The sequence below is a fragment of the Vitis vinifera genome, chromosome 7, assembly GCF_030704535.1.
Source record: "Vitis vinifera cultivar Pinot Noir 40024 chromosome 7, ASM3070453v1".
Classification (NCBI taxonomy): domain Eukaryota; kingdom Viridiplantae; phylum Streptophyta; class Magnoliopsida; order Vitales; family Vitaceae; genus Vitis; species Vitis vinifera.
The window spans coordinates 1,087,539-1,113,996 of record NC_081811.1 but is presented as its reverse complement, the minus strand read 5'-3'; the positions used below and the strand labels follow the sequence as shown (position 1 = coordinate 1,113,996).

The following is a 26,458-nucleotide window of genomic DNA, read 5'->3' as shown; positions in this document are numbered from 1 at the left end:
GAGTTCTAATGCTTTCTTATTGTGTGTATCTTCTCTGGGGTACATGCTTGTTCTTATCCCAAATCTGGAGCAAGGTATGGAGCTTTATTAGGCCATACGCTTAAACCTCTCAGAGAATCGTCTGGTTCCCCATATACATCTAACCATCCCAATAGGAGTACTATCTAGTAGTTGTTCCAAGAGCACTATGGAATTTACAATTGAGGATGCAGATCTGCATACCATTAAGAAAAACTTGTTCAATTATGCCATGCAAGGCAAATGGAATGAAGTTGTCAACATATGGAGGCAACATCCAAGGGCTCACAAGGCTGAGATAGTTGTATCTGGAGACACTGCATTGCATGTTGCGGTCTCAGAAGGCAAAGAAAGTATAGTTGAGGAACTAGTTGAGTTGATCAGAGAAACAGAGCTGGATGCTCTGGAGATGAGAAATGAGCAAGGGAACACACCTCTCCATTTAGCTGCATCAATGGGAAATGTTCCCATATGCAAGTGTTTGGCTGGTAAGCATCCGAAACTGGTTGGTGTCCGCAACCATGAAAATGAAACGCCCCTCTTCTCAGCTGTCCTTCATGGTAGGAAAGATGCTTTCCTCTGCCTTCACAAAATATGTGACAGGACCAAACAGTATGAGTACAGTCGAAGGGCCGATGGCAAAACTATTCTTCACTGTGCCATATTTGGAGAATTCTTAGGTAAGCTTTTTTCAGGAAGTTTTGGTCTGCATTAGAGGGATACATTCACATATGTCTTATATTTTTACTTGCTCCATGATTTATTTGCATTTTGATTCTTTTGTGGTCGTTCTTGACAGATTTAGCATTCCAAATAATATATCTGAATGAAGATTTTGTTAGTTCTGTTGATGAGGAAGGGTTTACTCCACTGCATCTCCTGGCTGGTAAGCCCAGTGCATTCAAAAGTGGTACTCACCTCAGCTGGATCAGCAATATCATTTATCAATGTAAGACATCCCAAGTTAAGATAATGAGGGCTGAATGGTGGCTGGTCAGAATCTGTTTTAATCCAAACGTAGGATTCTGCTGCCACAAATTAAGAATGGTGCTAATCTTGCATTTGTATTAACTTTAATGTGCTGAAACGTTTAGTCACATTGTTATTTAATTTGAAAGGTCTAATTGTCGAGAAGCTGGAGAAAAATGAGAGCTACAATCATTTCAACAGAGCTTCTGATGACAAGAAACCCCGGTATCCAGACAACTATGGAACTTGTATGAGTTTCTGGAAGATAATTAAAGTACCAGGTATGTGATATGTTGAAGGAGACTCAAATATTCAATTAGCTTCAAGTTACTGCACAAGTCAAGAAGATGTATGGCTAAGTGGTCCAAAATATTTATCAGATCAAACTATAGAGTAAAATATAGTAGACTTCTTTGTGATAAATGGTTCCCAAGTGTGTGTGTCTATATACATATTTATACGAGGAACATATTCATCATCCTTAATAGGTTTCCTTGATAAAGAAAAGCTGTTTTACCTTATTATCTCAAAATTCTCTCTGTAGGTCTGCTCTCTGAAATTGCATCGGATTTTTGTAATCTGAGTTCTATGATTCTTGTCCATGGTAAAAATGTTTGGATCATACTGAATATCACATATATATTTGCTTGTTTCTAACCCCAAACCTTGGGCTTCTTTTACTTCATCAAAAGGGAAATCTATGAGAAATGCATCCACCCCCATCACTGCCTGAGAAGTAAGCAATTAGTGCTTCTCGTTACATTTAGGTGCCTTATTGTGTGAAAGAAAATTAATCTACCGATAGGCATTTCAGATTTTAAATTCCAACTTTTACAGCATTTCTTGCACTTATGCCTGATCATGAATACTGTATGACCAAACTACTCCACAGTTTCAATGGGTAGGGGAAAAAGCGATGACTCAATGGATGCAGAAAATCCTAAAGAAAAAGGTGAGTGTTAAATCAACTTTTTTTTATTGCTATTTTTTTTTTATGCTTTAAAGTAAGTTCAAGGAAAACTGGTTTCTATCCACATATTTGTTTTACCAGATCAGTAAAAGCTAGAATCCAAGCCATAACTTGAAATACTGCTGTCAAGGTTTTCCCAAAAAAATGAATTGCTGAGCCTTAGATAATTCAATTAGCTAGGTTCTGCTTAGATCACTCAAAGAAATGAAGTTTAATCTTTTTTTAAATAGTTTTCATTCATCATATAATATTCTTGAAATATACCGTCTGCAGTCACTAAACATATTTTTCATAGGTCACCAATCAAGAAATGGAGCTCAACAACATCGACTGTTGCCGCCAAATTATGATATTATCTTTGAGTTCATCAAGCTTGCATATAAGGCAATGCTGGTTTTCTTAGGATTGGGTATTATGCCATAAAACCATCTCAATTTTCCTTTCTCTTTATATCCAAACAGTACTGGTTCAAATGCTTATTTTGTTTTCTATATGCTTGTCAGGAACAAGAAATATAGAGAAAATAAAAGAGAAGAAAGAGAAACACACATGGTCGTGTCAGATCATGGATGAACTACTTCAACGTGCTTCAATATACGAGTACGATAGGACTGGAAAGAAACCCCTGGCATCACAATACTATAGAGATGAGGAGGCAAGGCCTGAAAATGTATTCCTTTCAGATGCTAAACAAAACGATAATACAGGAGGAATGAAACAAAATGAGAATAAAAAAGGTAGTATTTCCTATCTCCCATGCTGTTTAATTTTACGACATAATACTGCCACCACTAGCACAACCTGCTTAATTTGTGCAGAAGTTCAACCAGAAAGAATTACTTCGAACAAAAAAGAGTCTAGGCCGGCTTTAAAAGCTCAGTGCAGAAAAAGAAAAAACCCCGTATTGCTTTAAGAATTTAACATGGTAATATTTTGATCAGTAGATATAGTGAATGATATGTAATTAAACATTTAACTCAATCCTAGGCCTTAGAGTTTTTCTCTTGTAACCTGAATCACGTCTGTGCTCTTGGCAGATGAGAAGAAGAAAACTAGGAAGCTGGCAAAAATGGATACTCCAATATTGATTGCAGCAAAGAATGGTGTGAAGGAAATGGTCGAGAAAATCCTTGAACTATTTCCAGTAGCCATTCATGACAGGGACTCAGAAAGAAAGAATGCAGTGCTTTTAGCAGTGGAGAATAGACAACCTGAAGTATTTGAGGTTTTAGTTAAGAGGAATTTTATGAGAGACACTGTGTTCAGTGCAGTGGATAATGAGGGGAATAGTGCACTGCATCTTGCTGCAATGTTAAGAGACACCCTACCGTGGCATATACCTGGCCATGCATTGCAAATGCAGTGGGAGATCAAGTGGTATAAGGTCTGCCGGACTAATTTCTTTTCATTTTTCCCTTTTGATTCTGTGTTTTTGCATGCAATGGTAACTGGAACTCTGTTTAGTGCAGTATGTGAAGAAATCTATGCCGCATCATTTCTTCAGTCACTTCAACAATCACAATATGACTCCAAAGGAGATCTTTACAGAAGATCATGGTGAGCTTGTGCGCAAAGGAGGAAAATGGCTAAATAACACCTCCAGTTCGTGCTCTGTTGTTGCAGCCCTTATTGCAACGGTGGCCTTTTCTTCAACAGCCAGTATACCAGGCAGTTTTAATGATAAAAACGGCCTACCGATTCTTGAACACGCTACAGAATTTACCATCTTTGCAATTGCATCACTTATTGCTCTTTGCTTTTCGGTGACTTCCCTCATCATGTTTCTGGCCATTCTCACCTCCAGGCATCAAGAAAAAGATTTTCACAAACAACTGCCTAAGAAGCTTGCTTGGGGTCTAACAGCTCTCTTCATATCCATAGGGTCCATGTTGATTTCTTTTTGTGCAGCACACTATCTTGTCCTTAAGGACAAATTGCAACATGTTGCAGGTCCAGTATATGCAGTGGCCTGCCTGCCAATTGCATTCTTTGCTGTGGCTCAGTTTCCCTTATATCTTGATCTTCTACGAGCTACTTCTAGGAAGGTGCCACAGAGAAGCTACAAGGTGGATCTCTAGGGTTTCATGCTTACCATCTTTGTTTGAGCTACAGTGATGATGAAATAATGTGGTTACTGATCTATAGAAGGGAATGTATATATCAGTGCTTTAATATCAAGAACATAATATCATTCCATGTACCGCAGGGAATTCCATTAATTAATTACCATAGGAACGCAATAGTGCTTGCGGGAGAAACATTTTTTCATTGTCCACAGGAATTGCTTTTGATTACTTTTTAATTACAATCAGCATTTCATAGGAAAAGGAAACCTTCTTTCCTTTTTGTGCAGAAAAAAATTTCAAATTTAATATGATGTTATGCTGCCATGCAGTATAATCCAACAATTTTTTCTTACAAGCATTGTCGCTAATTTAAAATTTTGTCATGTTTCATTTCAATCATCCCAAGGTAGGAAAGTAACCTAGAAAATGTAGAGATTTTTTTTTTTTTGAAAAATAAGAATTAAGATGTCTTCTGATCATTTTGGGAGTCTTAAGAATCAGAATTGGTTAAAATTAACCAAAGGCAATATATCAGGACTGCTCTAGGATTGATTGTAAGGACCCTGGAGTGGCTGTATAATATAAAAATTGAATTGAGTTTTGGTAGATAATATTTGTTTGTGTAAATGGACATAAATGAAATTTGATAATCTTTTTCTTTTAAAGAGATACTAAGAATACACCTATATCAAAACATACATAGAATAATGACCAACATAATATTTCACAAGCAGCATATATTTTTTACATAATATAATTTTATTATTAATTAATTAAGTTGAATTTCCCTTTTCTTCTAATTTTGGACATTTTTAGCATTCACATTGTGTAATCTCTTTTATTTGTTTGTGGGTGTTGAGATACCGCTCAAATTATATATTTTTTATTTTCAGAAAAGTCAATATTTATAGAGTTTGTATTTTAGTAAATAATCTTTTTTAAGTTTGATTAGATTAGAAAACTATTAATTTAATGCTAAATCATAGGACTCTATAAATATATAGTTTTATAATAGATTTACAAAGAGAAGAGACATAAAGAAGAAACGGTAAGAAAAGAGTGAAGAGAGATAGAAAAGGTATATTGGGTTTTGGGTAGAGAAGGAACAGGTTTGAAGTGTGTCTTCCTGAAAGTTACAATAAATTTGATTTTCTTTTTCCAAGAACATAGGTGATTACATCGAATCATATAATATTTTGTACCCTTTATTTCATTTTATTTTTCATGCTAACTTCGGATGTTGTGACTTTTTCCAACAAGTACTATCATACCTTCTGCATGCTTGGCCTAGCAAAGGGTTAATGCATTATTATATTCCTTTTTAAGCATTCATACATCTTTCTCTACATGAATTTTATTTTATATTGAAAGATATTAATACATCATTTGTGATAGCTTCTTATTTTTTACTTTATCTAAAAGTTGAAACATGAAGCAAAGTTGTAATATGAAGCCAAAAGCATAGGGTCTACTTGTTAGTTGTTCTCAAAAATATTTTTTTGCTTTTAAGAACAAAAAAATACGAAAACATATCTAGCAATTGAAAAATCGTAAACGGATTTCTATTTTTTAAATCATAAAATAATATATATTTTTAAGAATATGTTTTAGTTATTTTCGTTTATTTCACTTATTTTTTATGGGCTATTTTAAAAAATAATAAGACAAATACAAAGAATAATTAAAAATAAATGACTATGTATAAAATTAATTTTATAAAAAATATTTAATAACATAAAAAATAAGTTGAAAGCATTGCAAGTTCCCAAATTATTTTTATCTATTCTAGATAATATCAAGACTATATTTGGGAATGTATTCAAAAATAGTTTTTTGATATTTTCTAGTACAATAATAATACTTTTTTTTATGTTCTTAGAAAATATCAAGTTATTTGTTTTCTAGTTGTCAATCATATTTAGAAACATTCAAGAATTGTATTGAGTATGAATTTCATGTTTTAGCTAAGTTATATTGAAGGGATAATAATATATGTGATACAAAATCAATAGTAAAAGTGATATTCAAGTTAGCGTGTATAGTAACTAGACTTTCTTGCTTTAATTTTAATTTAGACATACGTACCTAGAGAATGATACAACTCAATAATCATTAACCTTGGGTGTATTCCTTTTGCTTTTTGGTACATATTTCTTCTTTACCGGTCAAAAAATTGAAATGAACATTAGAAAAGAGAAAAAAGGTTTCTTCTTTCTTTCCTTTTTACTCTTTATTTCCACCGAGGACATAACACTAAAGAATAGCTATTGCTTTGTTATTCTTTCCCCTCCTTTTTTTTTTCTTTATTTTATTTTATTTTATTTTATTTATTAATATTAGGTGGGATAGCATTTGCCCTGCCCACTCTTGAAAATTAATAAATGGGAAGAGATTAGGATAAAAAAAGAAAAAAAAAAAAAACTGATTTCAACTACTTGCAGTAGACATGGATTAGCATCGGAATGTAGATTTGAAATTATCTTTATTAAAATAAATTTTAAAACAATACTTAAAAGCAGTCCATGCTTAATAAAGAGGAGTGCTGATTTTCTTTTTCTTTCTTGTCTTTTTCTTTATTGAGAATATTACTTCTGCGTTTTTTTTTTTCTTTATATCAAGAGGATAAGCTTTCCTTCATGCTTGGGAAAAGAATACTGAAAAAGAAAAAGAAAGAAAAGGATTAAGGTGACATCACGATGAGTTTTGCCACATGACATAAGAGAGAATAATAGCTTTTGCTTTGTTATTCCTTTATTTATTTTCTCTTTTCCTTTTACACTTTTTTTTTACTTTATTTTATTATCAATATTAGGGAGGATAGGACTTGCCTTGTCAGCCGTTGGAATTTAATAAATAAGTAGAAGAGAAAAGGATAAAAAGGAAGAATAAAAGGAAAAAAAAAAGGGATTTCAAGACACGCAAGATAAGTTTAAAGCCATTTTACATATCATCAACTAATGAGATATATTTAGGAATAAATTTGCGAAGAAAATATATTGAAAATTTAGAATAAGAAAAGAACAAAAAAAAACTCAACTACTTGAGTCTGTGGCAAGAGATCCCATCAGAATGTAGGCTTGTAATTGTTGCTATTAAATTAAATTTTAAATCCATGGTCAATGCTTAATAAAGAGAAAGAGGTGATTTTTATTTATTTTTCTTTCTTTCTTGTCTTCTCTTCTTCTTTATTAAGAAAATAACTTTTGCTTTCCCCTTTTTTTTTCTTCTTTTATTTATATCAAGAGGATAAAGCTTTCCCTCATGCTAAAGGAAGGAAATAATAGAAAAAAAACAAAAAGAAAAAGATTAAGGTGGCATCAAGATGGGTTTTGCCACATGACACGAGGACATGTGATCAAAAGGATTAAACAAAAATTAATATGAAAATTAGCAATAAGGGTGGCTATTAAAATTAAACACTCTATCACACCTTAGGTTTTGTGATATCAGGATATGTTCCCTTCTTTCTAACCAAATCGATGGCTTATTTGTATTAAAATTTAAGATCAATAAGCTGTTGATGGACACATTTTAAAATGCAGTAATATTTAAAAAGCTGTTATGTGACTAGATTTATGGGGTCCATATATAGCACGTTGTTTTAGTGGTTGCTTGTTCACTTGTAAGAAAAAAGGAAGAACTAATGCCAACTTCAATGGAGGCTGAGAAGAACCCGCAGCAGGAGCCTAAAAACTTGTACGAATGGGCCAAGCAAGGCAAGTGGAACGAGGTTGTGGAGAGTTACAAAATCAACCCAAACACTCACAAGGTCAAGATAACGAGATCAGGGGACACAGCATTGCATATAGCCGTTTTGAATGGGGAAGAAAATATAGTTGAAGAACTAGTTAAATTGATTGATAAGGCTGCTGCTAAAGAACCTGAGAAAGGGAATGACTCAGCAGCAAAGGAGCAAGAGTCTACCTCAGAACTGAAGGACCAAGGGTCTGCCTTGGAATCAAAGGAGCAAGCGTCTGAATCAGCAGCTAAGGCGGAAGCGTCCGCCTCATCAGCAAAGGAGCAAGCGAAAGGGAATGATTCTGCAGAAACACCTGAAGGCCACCCTCTAAAGATAGCAAACGAGCGAGGGGATACCCCTCTCCATTTAGCAGCATCAATTGGAAATTTTCGCATGTGCCATTGTATTGCTCAAAAGCATAAAGACCTGGTGGGTGCTCGCAACAAATTAGCTGAAACACCCCTCTTCTTGGCCGCTCTCCATGGTAAGAAAGATGCTTTCCTTTGCCTCCATAAAATATGTGGCCCTGATGAAGGCTCTAAGTATTGCCGAAAGAACGATGGTGAAACTATTCTTCATTGTGCCATTGCTGGAGAATACTTCGGTAAGTAACTAAGTTTCATCCCATATTAGAAGTTATATGAGTGGAATGCACATACACACATAAATAGTAACAGTCTATATTAATTATGAGATAGATTTTGTTGTACCACGTGACTCATATTGAGTAAAAGACATATATGGAGAAGAAGGGGCAAATGCCGGAGTGGAACGAAGGAATTTGCTATTCAAACTTGTATTTTTATTGTTAAGGACGAACAATAGGTTTGGGTGCCTCGTGGTACAGTTTAGGGGTATTTTTAGAATTTTTCAATACTTAAGGATTAGTATAAATACCCTTTCTTATAACCCTAATTTTTGATATAGTGAAAGTCTTTAACCCTGTTTCGTGAATGTAGGCATTTTGCTAAACAACATGTATTTTATTTTATTTTCTGTAATATTTTCAATAGGAATTGCTGCAGGAATTACATCAAATTTATTATTGTCTCTTACGATGAAATCATTGCTTGACAGATTTGGCATATCAAATAATTGATAAATATGGTACACTTGTCGATTCTGTCAACGAGGAAGGACTCACTCCCCTCCATCTCCTCGCCAGTAAGCCTGCTGTATTCAGAAGTGGTTCTCACCTTGGTTTCTTCCACAATATTATTTATCATTGTGAGACTCCTTGACCAAAACTGTCACAAAAAAAATTTCCTATTTATTTATTTATTGTGGGGGTCAATTTTCATGCGCAAGAGCCAAATCAGTAGGGGGTTTCAATGCCAGGTTTTTTCAAGTATCCGTTTCGATGGATTTGGGATAAGGTTGCCTCGTCCTAAACCCATCTTGTTGTCATCCCTATATATAGGTGGTTTGAATCTAGCCCATATACAATCAGTCAATGTATGATCAATTTGTTTGAAGTCAGTCTATTTATTATGTCTTCACTTTATTAAGATGGTAGGTAAAATTGTTATGTATTTTGCAAGGTATCTATGTCAAAAAGCTAGGGAAAGAGGAATTGCCCCCTCTGGGCAATGCGACTTCTAATGACAAAAGGGTGGATGGGAAGTGTCCGATGAATTACCAGCCATGTATGAACTTCCGTAATGTGCTGATTGGAACATGGAACGTGCTTACACAATCAGGTGGGTGAGGGATCGAAATCATTTCATTGCGCTCACATGTAGTATGATATACACATCGTGTGATATTTTATATTTTTACATAGGATTTTGAAGATTTTCAACATATAATCTATATTGAGTTGTGAAATCATTTAATTAGGTATTAGAAGAGATATGAGATATGCTTTCCATTCTTATAGAAACCAACCAAAGAATAAAATGAGAAAGGGAGATTTTATATAATAATGGACTGCTGATTCTTCATTTTTCTAATTCCATATACAGATAATCTATTTTCATTACTGCTTTCATGAACCAAACAAGGTCTTACAAGGGTGCATGGAATGGGATATTGCCCTTATATGTATTAACCACAAAAACATAAATAATGATAATTTAACTTTACCTGCTGCGCGGCTTCTTGCGAGCATTACTTCGAATAGAAGGGTTAAGCCAGAACTGAGGATAGAATGGACTTACACTGATGAATGAGCAACAAAATTGTTGGAGCGGCATATCTGGCCTTACCTTTTCATGTCTTTATTACATTAAGGGACGTTGTTTACCAAGTGTATAAAAATGTGCAGGCAAGAGAGTGAATTCAGAAGGAGGACAAACAACTTCCCAAAATCAAGGTGAGTGTGGTATCTAAATCTGGGTTAAGTTTTAAAGGAAGATCAGGAAACTAATTTTTATATATTCATTTAAAGATTTGTCCAAAAGTAACTTGCTCTTTAATTAATGTATTACCTTAAAAAAGTAACCGTTTGGACTTCAGGTAATAACAAAGATTAATGCATTTTTCTTTTAAACAATCTAGCCCATATATGCTTTTTCAGCCTTATATGTTCAATGCAAAAAAAAAGAAAAAAGGGGGGGGGGGGGGGGGGGGGGGGGCGGATCGGGGAAGGGAGGGAGTGGGTGGTGGCAGATTTCATTACGAAGGGTGTTAATCATTTTTTACAGATATATCTGATGAGAATCTCAAGGAGCAAACGAATAACTGCCTCAAGGGTCTTTGGAGCATAATCAGTAAAATTGCAGGTGGGTGAAATGAAATGTCTTCTTTAAATCCCCCCTCGCCCGCAATTACTTGGAATCAAAAGTGATGTTAGGACATGAATGGTGGTAGAGTAGCTAGCTTAGTTACCTTGATGAATATGTTACATGTCTTTGATTATGTTCATGAATGCTGTGACCAACTCAACTTTTATTGTTTCAGCAACTTGTACAAAAAATTCACGAAAATCAGACCCGGAGGACCCTGCCGAAGGACATGCCAGTGCTTGCCGAAGTCAAGGTCAGTGTTACCTAGAGTACACTTTTAAGAACTTAAAGAAAAAGCAATTGAGTCTTTCCAATGGCTTGGTATGTCTTTGCGCTAACTCATCATATGCAAGTTTTGATTTTGAGCATGCTCTGACCAACACAACTTTTATTGTTTCAGCAACTTGTAGAAAAAATTCACAAAACTCTGACAATCAAGTGAAGCCTTATAAGCATGCCCTGGAGAACCCTGAGGAGGGAAATGCTAGTGCTTCCCCAAATCAAGGTCAGTGTTACCTAGAATGTACTTTTAAGAACTTAAAAGGAAAGCAGTTGAGTCTTTCCAATCGCTTGCTATGTCTTTGCTCTAACTCATCATATGCAAGTTTTGAGTTTGAACTATAATTAAATCGTTAGAGTAGGTCAACTTTCTGTATCTCATTTTTTTTTTAATTACACTTAATGAACATGTTCCAGCAGGTTTTCACTTGCAAAATCACTTCCTAGTAGATAACCAACTGGATTTCCAAACCAATGAATCAACTCCTGAGTTTGTATTTCAGTTGATCACCCCAAGACATGTTTGTTCTTACAAGAGACCTATACATTTTTGTTCTTAATAGGTAAAAAATTAGAAGAGCACTTTGATTTTAGACAATTGGTTTCTAGAACTTTAATAAAAAGGGGAATGGGTTCATTAATTAATAAGAATGGAGGTGAACTACAATACCGCATAGAAGAAAAATCATAATAGTAACACGGGTAAGTTTTGATTTCTATGAGAATGACTTTTTAATGCTTATTCTATTTCTATATGTAATCCAAACTCAATAACGAATGGAAATTTTCCATTCTCATTGTATTTCAAACATGTCCTAAATGAAAATGTTCCAACAGGGCTTACAGACAAATTGTTTCCTCCTAATAATCCAAATAGATTAATTTAATCCATAGATGTTTGTTCTTAATTAAAAGGGCCTTTATATTTTTTTTTTTGGTGCCTAATAATTGTTCACTAATTATTGCAAGAAATTTATTACAGCATTGATCCACAAATAAAGTAGTGCCCTCACGACAAACCATTTTCATACATAGGTAACGAAGCTGCTGAAGAAGACCAACTGTGTCCACCAAATTATTATACTTGTTTCGAGTTTGTCAAATTTATATACAGGGCAATGATGGTGGTCCTTGGAATAGGTACAACATCCTGCTTATCCTTCCAATGTTCTACCTATTTGTCAACATTCAAAATAATATAGGCATAAAGTACGTTCCTGCTTGTTTTTGTGGTTGTTAGGGGCAAGAGATGTACAGAAGATACGAGTAATGAAAGAGAAGCACATATGGTCTGCTCAGATCATGAAGGAGCTACTTCACTGTGCTTCCCCTTATGAGTATGATTACTCAGCAGGAAGTCAGCCTGAGCTCCAAAACAAGACAAACAAGGAAGATCTAACCGCAGCATTAATTGAAGAAAATGAACAAAAGGGCCAAAAGGATCAGAAGATGGATGGTGGTTGTCCCTCCCCTTCTCTTTCCTAAGTAAAATACATGGTTGAAAATTTTCATATTTTTGACATGGCCAGTAGATTAAGCCTACAAGACTTGTTTTGGCTGAGAAAAAATTGGATTGTGCACTTGGCAGGGAAGAGACTTACTTTCAATATGAAGGACAAAGGGTATGTTTTTGATGTGGACTTCAGCAAGGGAGAGGTAACTCTGGGACCAGTTGAAGGAAACAAACAGAAGGACAAAAAGGAGACACCAATATTAATTGCAGCAAAGAACGGTATCACGGAAATGGTGATGGAAATCCTTGACTGTTCTCCAGTGGCCATCCATGACAAGACTTCTGCGAACAAGAATATAGTGATGGTGGCAGTGGAGAATAGACAACCAAACGTGTATAACCTCTTACTGGAGAAGAGAATTCTGATAGAGACTTTGTTCAATGCAGTTGATGATGAAGGGAATAGCGCATTGCATCTGGTTGCAATGGCCACTCATCATCAACCTTGGCTTATTCCTGGTGCGGCCTTACAAATGCAATGGGAAATCAAGTGGTACAAGGTATATACACACCGCATTTACTTTTTAACTTAAGAATTAGTTTGGTAGTGATTCTGGAAACGTATCTAACCTTTCTAGAACTTAATTTTTTTTTTTTAATCAAAAGTGTTGTTTTCAAATGCTAGAAAGACTATAAACACTTTCTAAAATCACTACTAAACAAACTCTAATTCATATTGCTTTGCATCCATTGCAATGCTACAATCACTATAAACTAATGATCAAGCTTGGGTTGTGTTTTATGGCAGTATGTGGAAGATTCCATGCCAATGCATTTCTCTATGCGCTACAACAAGGCTAATAAGACAGCAAGGCAGATCTTCACAGAGAAGCACGAAGAGCTAGTAAAAAATGGTAGTGCATGGCTCAACACCACCTCCAACTCATGCTCCGTAGTGGCAGCACTCATAGCCACAGTTGCCTTCGCCACATCAGCCACTGTTCCAGGAGGCATCAACGAAGGAAATGGCACACCCACTCTGGAACGCAAGCCGGCGTTTAATGTATTTTCCATTTCATCACTCATTGCTCTATGCTTCTCAGTAAATTCCCTGGTCATGTTTCTGGCCATTCTCACCTCAAGACACCAAGAAAGGGATTTCGGCCGTAATTTGCCTAACAAGATGTTGTTTGGTTTGTCGTCTCTCTTTATATCTATTGGAGCAATGCTTGTCTCCTTCTGTGCAGGGCATTTCTTTCTCCTCAAAGACGAACTCAAATATGCTGCATTCCCAATATATGCTGTGACATGCCTGCCAGTGGCTTTTTTCGCTGTGATGCAACTCCCGTTGTACCTTGATCTCATGTGGGCTACTTTTAGGAAGGTGCCAAAACGCAGCAGCACTGCAGTTTCATAGGGTTTCATGTGTTCAATAGATCATTCTTTGTGTTCAACTGCAATGGTAGTGAAGTATGATAGACAAACACCCACGTCAGTAGCTGATGCTTCTCCTCCATAACAGATGCGGTTATGCTGAGTCTTCTCTAACAGATGCTGTTGTGCTGAGTTAGAAAGTTGTTAGATTAGTTAGATGGTTAGATTAGTTAGATGTTGTAATATATATATATAGCTATTGATGTACTGTACATTCATGCAGTGAATAGAATAAACTCCTTATTCTTGTTAAATCCGTGCCTGAGCACTTTCATGGTATCAGAGCCATAGGCTCCTGAATTTTTTTTTCTCTGATTTCTCTCCCAGCAAGACAATTAAGAAATCTCCAGCAACACTTTCTGCTGCAACTTTCTTCTGATCTTTGCTTACTCACTTCAAGAACATTCTGTACCTACTCCGATGGCTTCATCAACACAGACCATGCCGGAGATTGTCTCTTCTCAGGTAACCCCTACCCTGAACATGAGCATGCTGAATCATCCTCTTCCTATCAAACTAGATAGAGATAATCATATCCTTTGGCATACACAAATGGAAAATGTGATATATGCCAATGGATTTGAGGACCATATTGAAGGTCTGAGACCATGTCCTCCAAAAACAATATCCACCGGTGAAGTGAACCCAGATTTTCTGGTTTGGAGGAGATATGACCGTATGATCCTGAGTTGGATCTACTCCTCTCTCAGCCCAGAGGTTATGGGTCAAATTGTTGGGCTACAAACATCCCATGAAGCATGGACAACCCTCCAACGAAGCTTTTCTGCTTCCACCAAAGCAAGAACAATGCAGTTGAGACTTGCTTTTCAAACAACCAAAAAAGGCTCTCTCACCATGATGGAATACATCCAAAAACTCAAACACATCTCTGATAGTCTGGCAGCTATTGGAGAACCAGTGCCAGAAAAGGATCAAATCCTTCAATTACTGAGTGGACTAGGAGCTGAATACAACCCCATTGTGGCTTCTCTCACTGCTAGAGATGATGACATTCAGCTTCATGCAGTACATAGTATCCTTTTGACTCATGAACAGAGGCTGCATCTTCAAACCACGGCTACTGAAGAAGACCTCCTCATTGCCAATTTTGCAACTCATAACAGACCACGAAGGTCACAGTCCAACAAACCCTCTCAAGGGAAACCACCTCAGTCGTTCATGCCAACCATACGACCTGACACTCTTCCAGATTCACGGCAGCAATATCCTCAAGGATATCGCCCTAACCGATTCAACAATAATCGATCCCGGACAAATAACCGACCACAGTGTCAGTTATGTGGCAAGTTTGGGCACATGGTCCTCTCTTGTTATCACAGATTTGATGTGAATTATCAAGGGCCACGTGCACCAGCCTCATCAACCTCTCAAATTGGTCTCACTCCTCCTGCTCAAGCTATGATGGCAGCACCTTCCTCAGCATCAATGGACTCTTGGTTTTTGGATTCAGGCGCCACTCACCATCTCTCCCACACGGCTGCTAATATCCACAATGGTACTCCCTACAATGGTACTGACTCTGTGATGGTTGGAAATGGTAAGTCTCTACCCATAACCCAAGTTGGTCATTCCTTTCTCCACACTCCTGCCAAACCCTTTGTCTTACATAATGTGCTCCATGTTCCACAACTCACTTCAAATCTCATCAGTGTGTCAAAATTTTGTACTGACAATAATACCATTTTGGAATTTCATCCTTCTTCGTTTTTTGTCAAGGACAAGGACACCAAAGTGACTCTCCTCCAAGGCCAACTTGAACGTGGACTCTACAAGTTTCCTACCTCATCCATCAGTTCACCTACTGCCAGTCCTAAACATCAAGTATTTCTCACAAAAACTCAGCCCACTACTATGCTGTGGCATCAACGATTTGGCCACCCTTCTGGTGTAATACTTCAGAAAATTTTTCATACATGTAATATTTCACATAACTCAAATAAAACAGTTGATGTTTGCAATGCTTGTTGTTGTGCCAAAAGTCACAAAGTTCCTTTTTCTTTGTCCACTTCCCGGGCCTCCTCTCCTCTTGAACTCATCCATGCAGACTTGTGGGGACCAGCACCTGTTCCTTCCTCCACAGGTGCCCGGTATTTTCTGTTGCTCATGGATGATTACTCTAGGTTTGTATGGTTCTATTTGCTCCCCACCAAGGATCAGGTTCACTCCACTTTTGTCCAATTTAAAACTCTTGTTGAAAACCAATTTCAAACGGCCATTAAATGCCTTCAAACAGATCATGGTGGAGAGTTCATTGCCCTTACCAAATTTTTATCTCTTCATGGTATACTCCATAGATTTTCCTGCCCTTATACACCTGAACAAAATGGCCGAGTAGAACGCAAAATGCGCCATGTTGTAGAAACTGGGCTCACTCTTATTTACACAGCTACCCTTCCATCCAAATTTTGGCCCTATGCTTTCACCACAGCAGTTACCCTTATCAATTGCATGCCTTCTCCTTTACTCAATTACAGCTCCCCATTTTCTCTTCTTTATAAACATCCACCTGATTATTTCCATTTCAAAGTCTTTGGTTGCCTTTGTTATCCACACCTCAAACATCTCAACTCCAACAAATTTCAGCCACGGTCCACACCATGTATCTTTCTTGGTTATGCACCATCTCACAAGGGTTATCTTTGCCTCAATCCTACAACTAACAGAGTGTATATCTCTAGGCATGTAGTATTTGCAGAAACTACATTTCCATTTCAGGCATTGAGTCCTCCCTCCCAACAGTCATATCACATTCCTGTTACTCCAGCATTTCCTCTTCCTCCATCTCCTATTCTCTTTCCACCCACAACCAGCTCTCCTCTGGCTACCCCATCCGAACCTGCCCCCACATCACCTCCAGCCAGCTCTTTGTCTTTACCCCCACTCATTCAGGTGCCATTTGTGGATGAAGCAGCTGAAACTCCTACTACTTCACTCCAAGATTCAACAGCTCCAATTCTTGGCCATCCTATGATTACCAGATCCAAATCTGGTATATGCAAAAAGAAGACCTATCTTACCTCACTCACAATTGAGCCACGTACTGTTAAGCAGGCTCTTCAAGACCCCAACTGGAAAATTGCTATGGAACAAGAATATCAGGCTCTATTGAAGAATCAAACTTGGTCTCTGGTGCCACCTCCGTCTAATGCCAAAATTATTGGGTGTAAATGGGTCTTCAAACTCAAACATAAACCTAATGGCAGCATTGACAGGTACAAAGCCCGGCTGGTTGCCCAAGGTTTTCATCAAACCTATGGCATTGATTTTTTTGAGACATTCAGTCCAGTCGTGAAGCCTTGCACTATCAGGCTTGTTCTCTCTATTGCGGTCTCTTCCAACTGGCCTATTAAACAACTAGATGTCCACAATGCTTTTTTAAATGGGGATCTTCAAGAACAGGTGTTTATGATGCAACCTCCAGGCTTTGAAGATAACTCTTGCCCCACTCATGTTTGTCGTCTACAGAAGGCTCTCTATGGCCTTAAACAAGCGCCTCGAGCATGGTTCCACAAGCTCAGCTCCTTTCTCTTACAGATTGGATTCCAATGCTCAAGGGCTGATGCATCTTTGTTTTATTTCCACTCTGCATCTGATATTATCATCCTATTAATCTATGTGGATGATATTCTCATTACTGGCAGCAATCCATCACGGGTCCATCAAATCATTTCTCAACTTAGCTCCAATTTTGCTCTTCGGGACCTTGGGGATATTAGCTACTTTCTTGGCATTGAAGTCACTCGGCTTTCTCATGCTCTTCATCTCAATCAACAACGCTACATACATCAGCTACTTGAGCGTGCTAATCTTCATGAGGCCAAATCTGCTAGCACACCTGGTGCCTTGGGAAAATTGCTATCAGCAGCAGATGGAGAACCTTTATCTGCTCTTGATGCTACTCACTACCGTAGTCTTGTGGGTGCTCTTCAATACATCACTCTCACACGACCAGAAATCTCGTTTGCAGTGAATCGAGCTTGTCAATACATGGCTCGTCCTACCACTTCTCATTTGCAAGCTGCTAAGCGTATACTCCGCTATCTCAAAGGTACTACTACTCATGGTATTTCTATCCATGCCTCACCATCTTTGTCTCTTCAAGGATATACCGATGCAGATTGGGCATCATGTCCTGATGATAGAAGAAGCACCAGTGGTTTTTGTCTTTTTTTTGGCACCAATCTCATCTCATGGTCCTCCACCAAGCAACGTGTTGTCTCTCGTAGTAGTGCAAAATCGGAGTATCGGGCACTTGCTCTTCTCGCCGCTGAGGTCTCTTGGGTTCAGTTTCTGCTCAAAGAATTATGTATTCCTCAACAGGACACTCCTCTGATCTGGTGTGATAATATCAGTGCTACTGCTCTTGCCGCTAACTCTGTCTTCCATGCCCGCTCGAAGCACATAGAGATTGACCTTCACTTTGTTCGTGATAAGGTCCTCCACAAAGAGCTTTTGATTCAATATGTTCCTTCTACCGACCAGTTGGCAGATGTCTTTACTAAGCATGTTCCAAGCTGTCAGTTCTCAGCTGCTCGTACTCGTCTCTCTGTTGTCCCAAGACCTGTCAGCTTGCGGGGGGATGATAGACAAACACCCACGTCAGTAGCTGATGCTTCTCCTCCATAACAGATGCGGTTATGCTGAGTCTTCTCTAACAGATGCTGTTGTGCTGAGTTAGAAAGTTGTTAGATTAGTTAGATGGTTAGATTAGTTAGATGTTGTAATATATATATATAGCTATTGATGTACTGTACATTCATGCAGTGAATAGAATAAACTCCTTATTCTTGTTAAATCCGTGCCTGAGCACTTTCAAAGTAAGTTTGAAATGATTTTTTTTAAGACTTCTGTTGGTCGGGTTTGGTTGTTTCTTAGTGTTTTCATTTGAATGTGCTTTTGTGTGGCTTTAATTAAACTGTTCAAACATGCAATATTCTTCTGATTTTATTTTCAACACTCTATTCCCTTCTTCTCCAACGTTCACTATTCCTTGCTCGTTCTATGTTTTCATGTTCACAATTTGGGTATTGTCACGATTTGATTTTTTTTTTTTTCTATTTGAATTTGCTTGATGGCCATCTTTCTGTATTGTCAAGATTAATCATCCTTTTTCATCTTTGTCATAAGCGCAATAGCAAATATTACCATATTTTAAATTAAAAAAAAATCTAATTAAGTTTATAATAAAGATCAACTTTTAGTACTAGCAATCTAACGTTCTGTCTTCTTCCCAAATGTTTATTGTAACCATGAAAATAAAAGTTAAAATCTTGGAAAGGAGCCATCAATGATAATCATGTCATGTGCCAATGTTATAATAAAGTACATGCTCTATTAAAGCTAGATTTCATAATTTGATGTATCATATTTAAAGAGCGAGTTTCAGTAATTTCTAATTATCTTATTTTAAAATTTGTTGTTAGAGTCTCAAATGTTTTTTTATTGGTGATTTTTTTTATCTTTTACTTTATTAATGTTTTTCTTGGGTATGCGATACTTTAATACCAATTTGTTGGAGTAATAGGGTTGATATAGAGAGGCATGCAATTACAAAGACATAAAAATTGGGGAGAGTAAAAAACTTAACTATATTCCTCCATTCTCACATGTTCAAATTTTACATAATATCTTATTTATATATTTTCACATTTAACTAAATAAAAATTTCTAATAAAATGTATTATATATTTACAATGTAACGGTTCAACTATTAGTTCAATCAGTAAACCATGACTTAATATAATTTTTTTAGTTCAATGATCAATTAAGTTTTGAAAACATGGTTATGTTTAGTTTTAAGAAAGTAACAAAAAAGAAAAAAATATTGTCAAATAAATGATTTTCTCATGTTTTATTTTCCTATGCCAAAATTATATGAATTACATAATTAGTAATCTTCTTGATAATGATTGCAATATTCTTATTTGTGGTAATTTGTTTCAACTTTATGTTTCAATTTCTTATTAGCAATATATCTTATTATTTAGTAGTAAGTCCTAGCTTTGATTCTTGTATCATAATGTGTTATTTTACTTTAATTTTGAATATCAAGTTGTTGTATATATGACATATATTTCTTTTAAATAATGTAGAAAGAAGTTGAAATTTTGAATGAAAAAAGAAAATTAAAAATAACATTTATTATTAATTCAGATTCTAATTTTATACACTTCCAAAATTCATATTCATTATTATTAAAATTCAAATATCGAATCTATTGATATATCTCTATCTATCAATGTTTTTCTTCTTAATCATATCTATGTCAATTACACTTTAAAATAACTTTAAAATGTGTATTCTTGTTTATTTTATTATTTTTTGGAGTTTTTCCAAACATTCCTATGAATTTTAAATAATTTTTGCTCCACCGATATTTCTCCAATGTTTCCGATATATCCGTAAAATCGAAGTATTGATATATCCGTAATTATCAATATTTTCTTCATTAGTTATACTAGACTCGATTGATATTTTAAACCGTAATTTCAAAAGGTGTAATGACATGCCTGCCAGTAATATTTTTTTGTTATGGTTCAGAAATTTCCATTATACTTTGTTCTTATATGGACTATTTTTAAAAAGGTGTCACAATGTTTTACTCATTTTAGTTGGTTTTGTAATGTTTCAAACTCATTTCTTTTTATCATACTTGGATGTAATTGCTCTTAAGATTTGGTTTAGTACAATGTGGAAGTTAAATCTTTAGTTTTAACTTGCCCCCATGGAACCGTTGCACTACTATATATAGAGGAACCAAGTCCCAATTGTATGATAGTTTTTCCTAAAGAAATGGAGAATTGATATCTTGCCTACCATACATATAAAGATTATTATCACATGTATATAGGGACCAAGCTGCACTATAAATTGAAAAAAATGATACCTTGCTTCACTTTCTCCTAACACTATTATTGTATGCACCCTCAACCAATTGAATACTAATAAGACCATTAGCATGCATATTTCAAATTTAAGGATACTATTTAGTGGATAAACTTTCCCAGATTATTACTAAAAATGATATGCTTGGGAATGATTCTAATCTCTTACTAACACTTCACTAAAAATGATCCTTCAAGCAAAAAAATAAAAATAAAAATTCAATATGTATGATTCATTGAATGATTAAATTTAGGTTAATTAATGTTTCTTTTAACCTAAAAAAGTTAAACATAAGAAAAGACAGTACTATTGATGAAGGTTGCACCATAAAAGTTAAATCTGTTGAGGAAATATGTCCCATACATGACCCTTGAATGTGTCATGGAAACTCAAGGAAAGTATCATGTTATGGAAATCAATAATTTAACTATGCATACGGATAGATGAGTAAACTCTCTTTGTTATTTTATAAATCAAAACAAACAAAAAAAAAAACCCTACACTACCCTTGAATTTGTGCACTTCATCAAACTATTAGGTTCAAGAAAAGATAAATATTAATGTCTCAGGAATATTCTTAGTCTTCTTCTTTCTCATTTAAATCCTCAATTTCTTATTTCCCAAAATTTTCTAAGCTCTAAATTTTTGTTCTATTGAAACTTAATTAATTTCCAAATACTAAATACTGTAATCATCTATTTTCCTTCAGCTTCTTCTTTTCATTTTCTAAAAGATTTTTTTTTAGAAAAGGAAAATATATCTGCCCTCATGGTTCTTGTTCGAGAAGTACACAATTATGCTTTTGTAGTCATTTTGCAAAAGATGATGAAATATTCTCAAAAGGGAAAATTGCATGCATCCTCTAGTGGATGAGAATTTTTCAGGTGGAGAAAAAAACAAAAGAAAAAGGATTAGTTATATTTAAAAAAAAATTATTACTGATTTATCATTTTTCATCCATCAATTTAAATAAACTTAAAGGAAAGTATTAGAGAAACCGTCATTTTAGGAACAAACTTACACTTGTTTGGTGACAGTTTTTAGTTTTTTCACAACAATTTCAAGAAAATTATTGAATTGTGAAAATAAAATTGGAGTACTAGAAAAACTAGAAATTTGGAACCATGCCCAACCTGGGGTTTAGGTTGGCATGAGCAAGGTATTTGAATAGGTTAGGGTTTAGGCCTATGCTAAGCTGAAAGTATTAAGGTTCGTAAAGGTTCAAGACATGACCAACCTATTGAACCGAACCATTACATTATTATTTGTTTATTATAAAACCATCAAAGTGTTTAAACCCCTCTAAATTACACAATAAAATAAAATAATTTTGCTTTTGCAAAGGTATAAATTTAATATATCAATTTCCATTTTTTTTAATCAATCGAGCAAATTTAAATTTTGCAGTAACTTCCTTCTTAAAAGATAAATAGAACTATGTTGACATGCATGGTCTTAATATTCACAAATTAATGTAAAATAATGTAGAGCACTCATTGCCTTTGGGATCAATTTGCCATAGTAATTTTTACCAGATAATGAAATACAGTGCATTAATGACATAACTGTACATGATTGCCTGTATTAATCTGCAATCTCGATATTTTCTTCCAAGGAATATTTTAACTGATATGAAGAAGCAGTTTCATTATTTTCTATGAACAATTTGTTTATTAAGAACCTGCGGATTTTTCCATCGTATTGAAGTTTAAAAAAGAAACAAGGAGGAGCATATTTTTCATTTAGAAATTGTCCACCGACAGAGTTTGTGGGGGTGGATTGCCCAAGACGGATTCATCTCGGCTTAATGGTGCTGAAGATCAAGACAGAGTTATTTGATGAAAAGTATCTATATGCTGGAAATTGGATCATGACATCTCATTTCACCATCACTGTTTTTAGGGGGAAAAGCTCATTACACCATGAAGCTTAAAAAAAGGAACATATAGAACCCTAGGAATCCTCCTCGTAGCTACACTGCGTTACCTTCTTAAAAATGGGAAACTCACTGCGTTACCCATTGGAAGTTTGAACGGGTACCCATTCAGTACCTTGGAATTTTCCTCATATATATAACATGAACAAAGCCATTGAAAAAGACTTTGTATGACTCACTCATTTGGATAAAGCCATTTAATTAAAAAGATTTTGTAAGGTTCATTGACATGAATCGAGTCGTGTGGATAAAGCCATAACATTGAACATCTTGCTTGCTATGTTGCAGTTAATCATCTCATTTCTTCTTATGGGAAGAAATTTTAAGTCTTTGTTTGCTTAAACCATGTATTAAATCAATACCCTCGAATTATATGCATGAAGTTTTCATCTCAATCTTACTAGTAATTGAGCTGCTTGTTATCTGCGATTTAAACTGATTGGGCTTTTTGTTTTATTATTCCACTATCAGATCTGGAGCAGAGTGTTAATTTAGTGTCATTCTTCTTCTGAACGCCTCTCCTTTTCCAGAAAGAAAAATGAAAGAAAGAAAAAAGATAAGTTGTCTCGTGTGATGGCCAGACATGCTTTTTTATGGGGTCCATTATGTTATTTTCTCAAATCTGGGGTAAGGTATCAATTTTAATTTGGTAAGAATGGAAGATTTATCGGGTCCATGTGCATTTTTTTCATATGCAAAGCTGGTTCCTGGTTCTCTCTCTCTCTCTCTCTCTCTCTCTATATATATATATATATATGTAATCTTTATAGCTATGTAGGATATGAAACACCTCTACAAACACAAATAGAAAATAAAATACCTATACAAAATGTGGCAGTACCGGCCATTTTCACTGTGCATTGGCTGGAGATACTTTGGTGAGCATTAATTCTTGTCCAATTTAGTCCACATGGTTAATTTCGTGGTTTTGTCTATATGTTTTCTATTATGAGATTATATATGTATGTATGTATAGAAGTGGAAAATTAATGGAAATGGCACTTCTCTTGGGACCTAGAAAACTATAATATTCAAGCTGTGACTCCTGCAGTATATTTCTTAATTTAGGTTATTCTAGTGAACACTTATCTGGTGGTGCTTGACAGATTTGTCTTTTCAAATAATCCATCTTTATAAAGCACTTGTTAAGTATGTCAACAAGCAAGGAGTCTCCCCTCTCCATGAAAGATTTTCTCTTGTTGGAAAAGGAATGCTCTATGGCTTGCTAGACTGCCACAGGCTTTTAATTTGCAATATTGTAGGGTCCTTCTTGTCACGCTGTGGCACCCTGTTAGAAATAATCCACATAAGATAAAATTACAACAATGGAATCCAGTCGCAGCAAAAAGCATTCCAGCCAGGCATGTCACTGCATATGCTGGAAATGTAACAACTTCAGGCATGTCACTGCATAAGACAAAGAACTGTCCTGACCTTTACCCCATGGCCACTCATGGCATGACTCAGGGAAGAACCATTTAGTGTTACTACCTATGGAGAATAAGCATTCCCATGTGTATGGGCTTTTACTGAAGAGAAATATTCTGAAAGATATGCTGTATTTGGTGGAGTGGATGAGAAAGGGAATAGTGCATTGCATCTTGCTGCAATGTTTTCAGTTTATCATCTTTGCTCACTCTTTGTGCTGCATATGGGAAATCAAGTGATATGAGGTTTGAGACTGATAGGGATCAAGATCAAGAACTCACCTAACTCTCTAGCTCCTTTACTGATAGGATACCTGCCCGATGGTTGTAACAACCAAATATTGTTAGAGTCAGCTAGGGTAGTTAGCAACATTGTTCAAGTCAATAGGTTAAGTTGTTAGGTTTAGCTAGATAAGTAGTCATTCTCGTGTGTAATTGATAAACCATATAAATACGGCATGTAAAAACTGGTTTGATATAGATTTTCTTCCTTTCTTCATCTTCGTGTTTCTGCAAGTTTCTTCAGAGACATCAAATTCTTTTCGTTTTTTAAGATTTTTATTTCATTATGTACCTATTGTAAAATACAAAAACCAGCCACTAGATATTAACTAAGGACCTTGGCTAGCTATTTTTGAGTAATTGGTTTTTGTGGCATATCGTGATTTTCCTTTTATATACTTGCTTTTTATAGCAGTACCAGACCATAAAACATATTTTCTCACATTAACAACAAGATCTCGTGCAAAAGGGTGGACAATGGCTAGGGATGGCAACGGGGCGGGTTTGGGACGGGTCGGCCCCATCCCAACCCCACCCCATTTATTCAAAATAATTCTCATCCCCGTTCCATTTAAAAAATTAAACAGAGCGAAGTGGGGCGGGTATGATAAATTCTCATACTCGCACTATTTAACTTTTTTTTTTTGAATTTTTAATTTTTTTAAAAATTATTTTTAAAATTTTTAATTACATTAAAATAAATATATTCTATAAATAATTAAATTATTATATTTTTTATAACTTATTTTATTAAAAATATTTTATTATTATCTATATATTAAAAATAGTAAAATAAAAATCAAATTAAATTAATTTTAAAATTTAAATTAAATTAATTTTAAAAATTAATTTTATATATTATCGGAGTAGCAGGTCGAGACAATACCCAAACCTGCCTCGAGTTTTAAAAAAATTCTCAAACATGAGACAAGGTGGGTACTCGAAAAAACCTGTCCCATTGCCATGTCTAACAATGACCGGCTAGCAAAGCCAATTCATTCTCGGTGGTCGCTACTCTCGTTGCAACTGTTGCCTTCACCACATCACAGCTGTACCAGGAGGCACCAAGAAAACAGCACTTCATATCTTTGCAATTTCGTGACTTATTGCTCTTTGATTTTCATCACCACATCTAGGTGTCAAGAACAAGATTTTGGCTCTGATTTGCCCAGCAAGCTTTTGGTTGGACTAACTTCTCTTTTCACATCCAAATTGGCTACCTTGGTCACTTTCTGTGCTGGCCACAAAGAACTCAGAGCCGCATTGCCAGTATGTGCAGTAACATGTCTTCCAGCAACATTTTTTGCAATAGCCTAGCTTCATTGTAGAGGTTGAGGAAGTTGGCCACTCATAGACGTTTCCTTTATTCCTGCCTCAGAACAAGGATGCCACCCCGTGCCCGAATCCTTCATATATGGTAAAGAAATCCAAAAAAAAAAAAAAAAAACAACTTTGAATATTTGCTTCAAAAATGGCCCACCATATATATTTTAATGGCCTATCTACGGCATATGGATAGGGCTACTGTGATATTTCTTTCATAATGAAGAAGAATCAAGTACATACTCTCATGTGTATGTTATTCAATCATTTCCATATTAAATTCTACTAAGTTTATAAGAACATTTTGAAAAAAATGATAAGTTCTAGAGTATTTATTGTTAACATTGAAGTAGAGAGAAGAACGAATCATGTTTTCATAGTAGAATCCAAAGCTGAACATTAGTTTCTCATTCAATGACTGATTTAGAGGTATTTACTTTGGTTTGCTCCAATTATTTCTATTCAAAATTTACGATGGTTGTCGACTTGTCTAGAAGAGTGATGACATCTTGTATTTTTATTTTGGAATCATTATTTGATAGAGTTTTACAATAATAAAAAATTCTCTTTTCCCCTTCTATAGATGTAGGCAAATTACCAAACCACATTATATTTGTCATATTCTTCTTTCTTATTTATGCTTTGAACTTGTTCTTTCACTTTTTTCACTAAATTTTACACTTATTTCATTGAATTTCTACTTCATTTTGTACAATTGCACAAAACTATCTTAAATAGTATATATTCATGCGATATCAAAGTGGCAAATGCATTACCACCAAGTGAACGATTTGACTAGTCAAACCATCAATCAGACACTGGTCTGGTTTGGTTCTCCGTATTGGATATGAAATGAATTGGGCCAGGATTGATTCGAACTACCCATGATTAAACCACAGAATTGGTGGTTTGGGTACAACTCGCGTGTGG

The 26,458-nt window shown here is 35.5% G+C and overlaps 2 protein-coding genes across 4 annotated transcripts; both read left to right on the top strand.

The window, feature by feature from the left end:
• The first annotated feature begins 17 nt into the window (after positions 1–17).
• Positions 18–4,215, top strand: LOC100251067 (uncharacterized). The gene is made up of 8 exons (XM_010653715.2): positions 18–698; positions 818–967; positions 1,137–1,268; positions 1,880–1,939; positions 2,253–2,366; positions 2,461–2,694; positions 2,995–3,341; positions 3,427–4,215. Exons 1-8 carry the CDS (start codon positions 188–190, stop codon positions 4,033–4,035), a joined length of 2,157 nt encoding a protein of 718 aa, XP_010652017.1. The 5' UTR covers positions 18–187; the 3' UTR covers positions 4,036–4,215.
• A 3,326-nt stretch (positions 4,216–7,541) lies between these two features.
• Positions 7,542–13,694, top strand: LOC100245924 (uncharacterized). Of its 3 annotated transcripts, none has more exons than XM_010653716.3 (11): positions 7,543–8,366; positions 8,840–8,989; positions 9,304–9,462; positions 10,029–10,076; positions 10,408–10,485; positions 10,664–10,741; positions 10,889–10,993; positions 11,803–11,907; positions 12,008–12,223; positions 12,356–12,780; positions 13,029–13,694. In XM_010653716.3, the coding sequence occupies exons 1-11, from the start codon at positions 7,667–7,669 to the stop codon at positions 13,635–13,637; spliced, it is 2,673 nt and encodes an 890-aa protein (XP_010652018.1). In that variant the 5' UTR covers positions 7,543–7,666; the 3' UTR covers positions 13,638–13,694. The 3 variants fall into 3 exon arrangements, with proteins under 3 accessions (XP_019076458.1, XP_010652018.1, XP_019076457.1); XM_019220912.2 differs by having other exon boundaries at positions 7,544–8,366; positions 12,008–12,226; XM_019220913.2 differs by lacking the exon at positions 10,408–10,485 and having other exon boundaries at positions 7,542–8,366; positions 12,008–12,226.
• Positions 13,695–26,458: the final 12,764 nt, after the last annotated feature.

Bases quoted from the DNA above. Each gene is read 5' to 3' on its own strand.
- LOC100251067 (XM_010653715.2), top strand. From the start codon at position 188: ATGGAATTTACAATTGAGGATGCAGATCTGCATACCATTAAGAAAAAC. The intron at 1,269-1,879 runs GTATGTGATATG...ACTACTCCACAG, and splicing joins GAAGATAATTAAAGTACCAG to TTTCAATGGGTAGGGGAAAA. The intron at 1,940-2,252 runs GTGAGTGTTAAA...TATTTTTCATAG, and splicing joins AGAAAATCCTAAAGAAAAAG to GTCACCAATCAAGAAATGGA.
- LOC100245924 (XM_019220912.2), top strand. From the start codon at position 7,667: ATGCCAACTTCAATGGAGGCTGAGAAGAACCCGCAGCAGGAGCCTAAA. The intron at 11,908-12,007 runs GTACAACATCCT...TGTGGTTGTTAG, and splicing joins GATGGTGGTCCTTGGAATAG to GGGCAAGAGATGTACAGAAG. The intron at 12,227-12,355 runs GTTGTCCCTCCC...TGCACTTGGCAG, and splicing joins GGATCAGAAGATGGATGGTG to GGAAGAGACTTACTTTCAAT.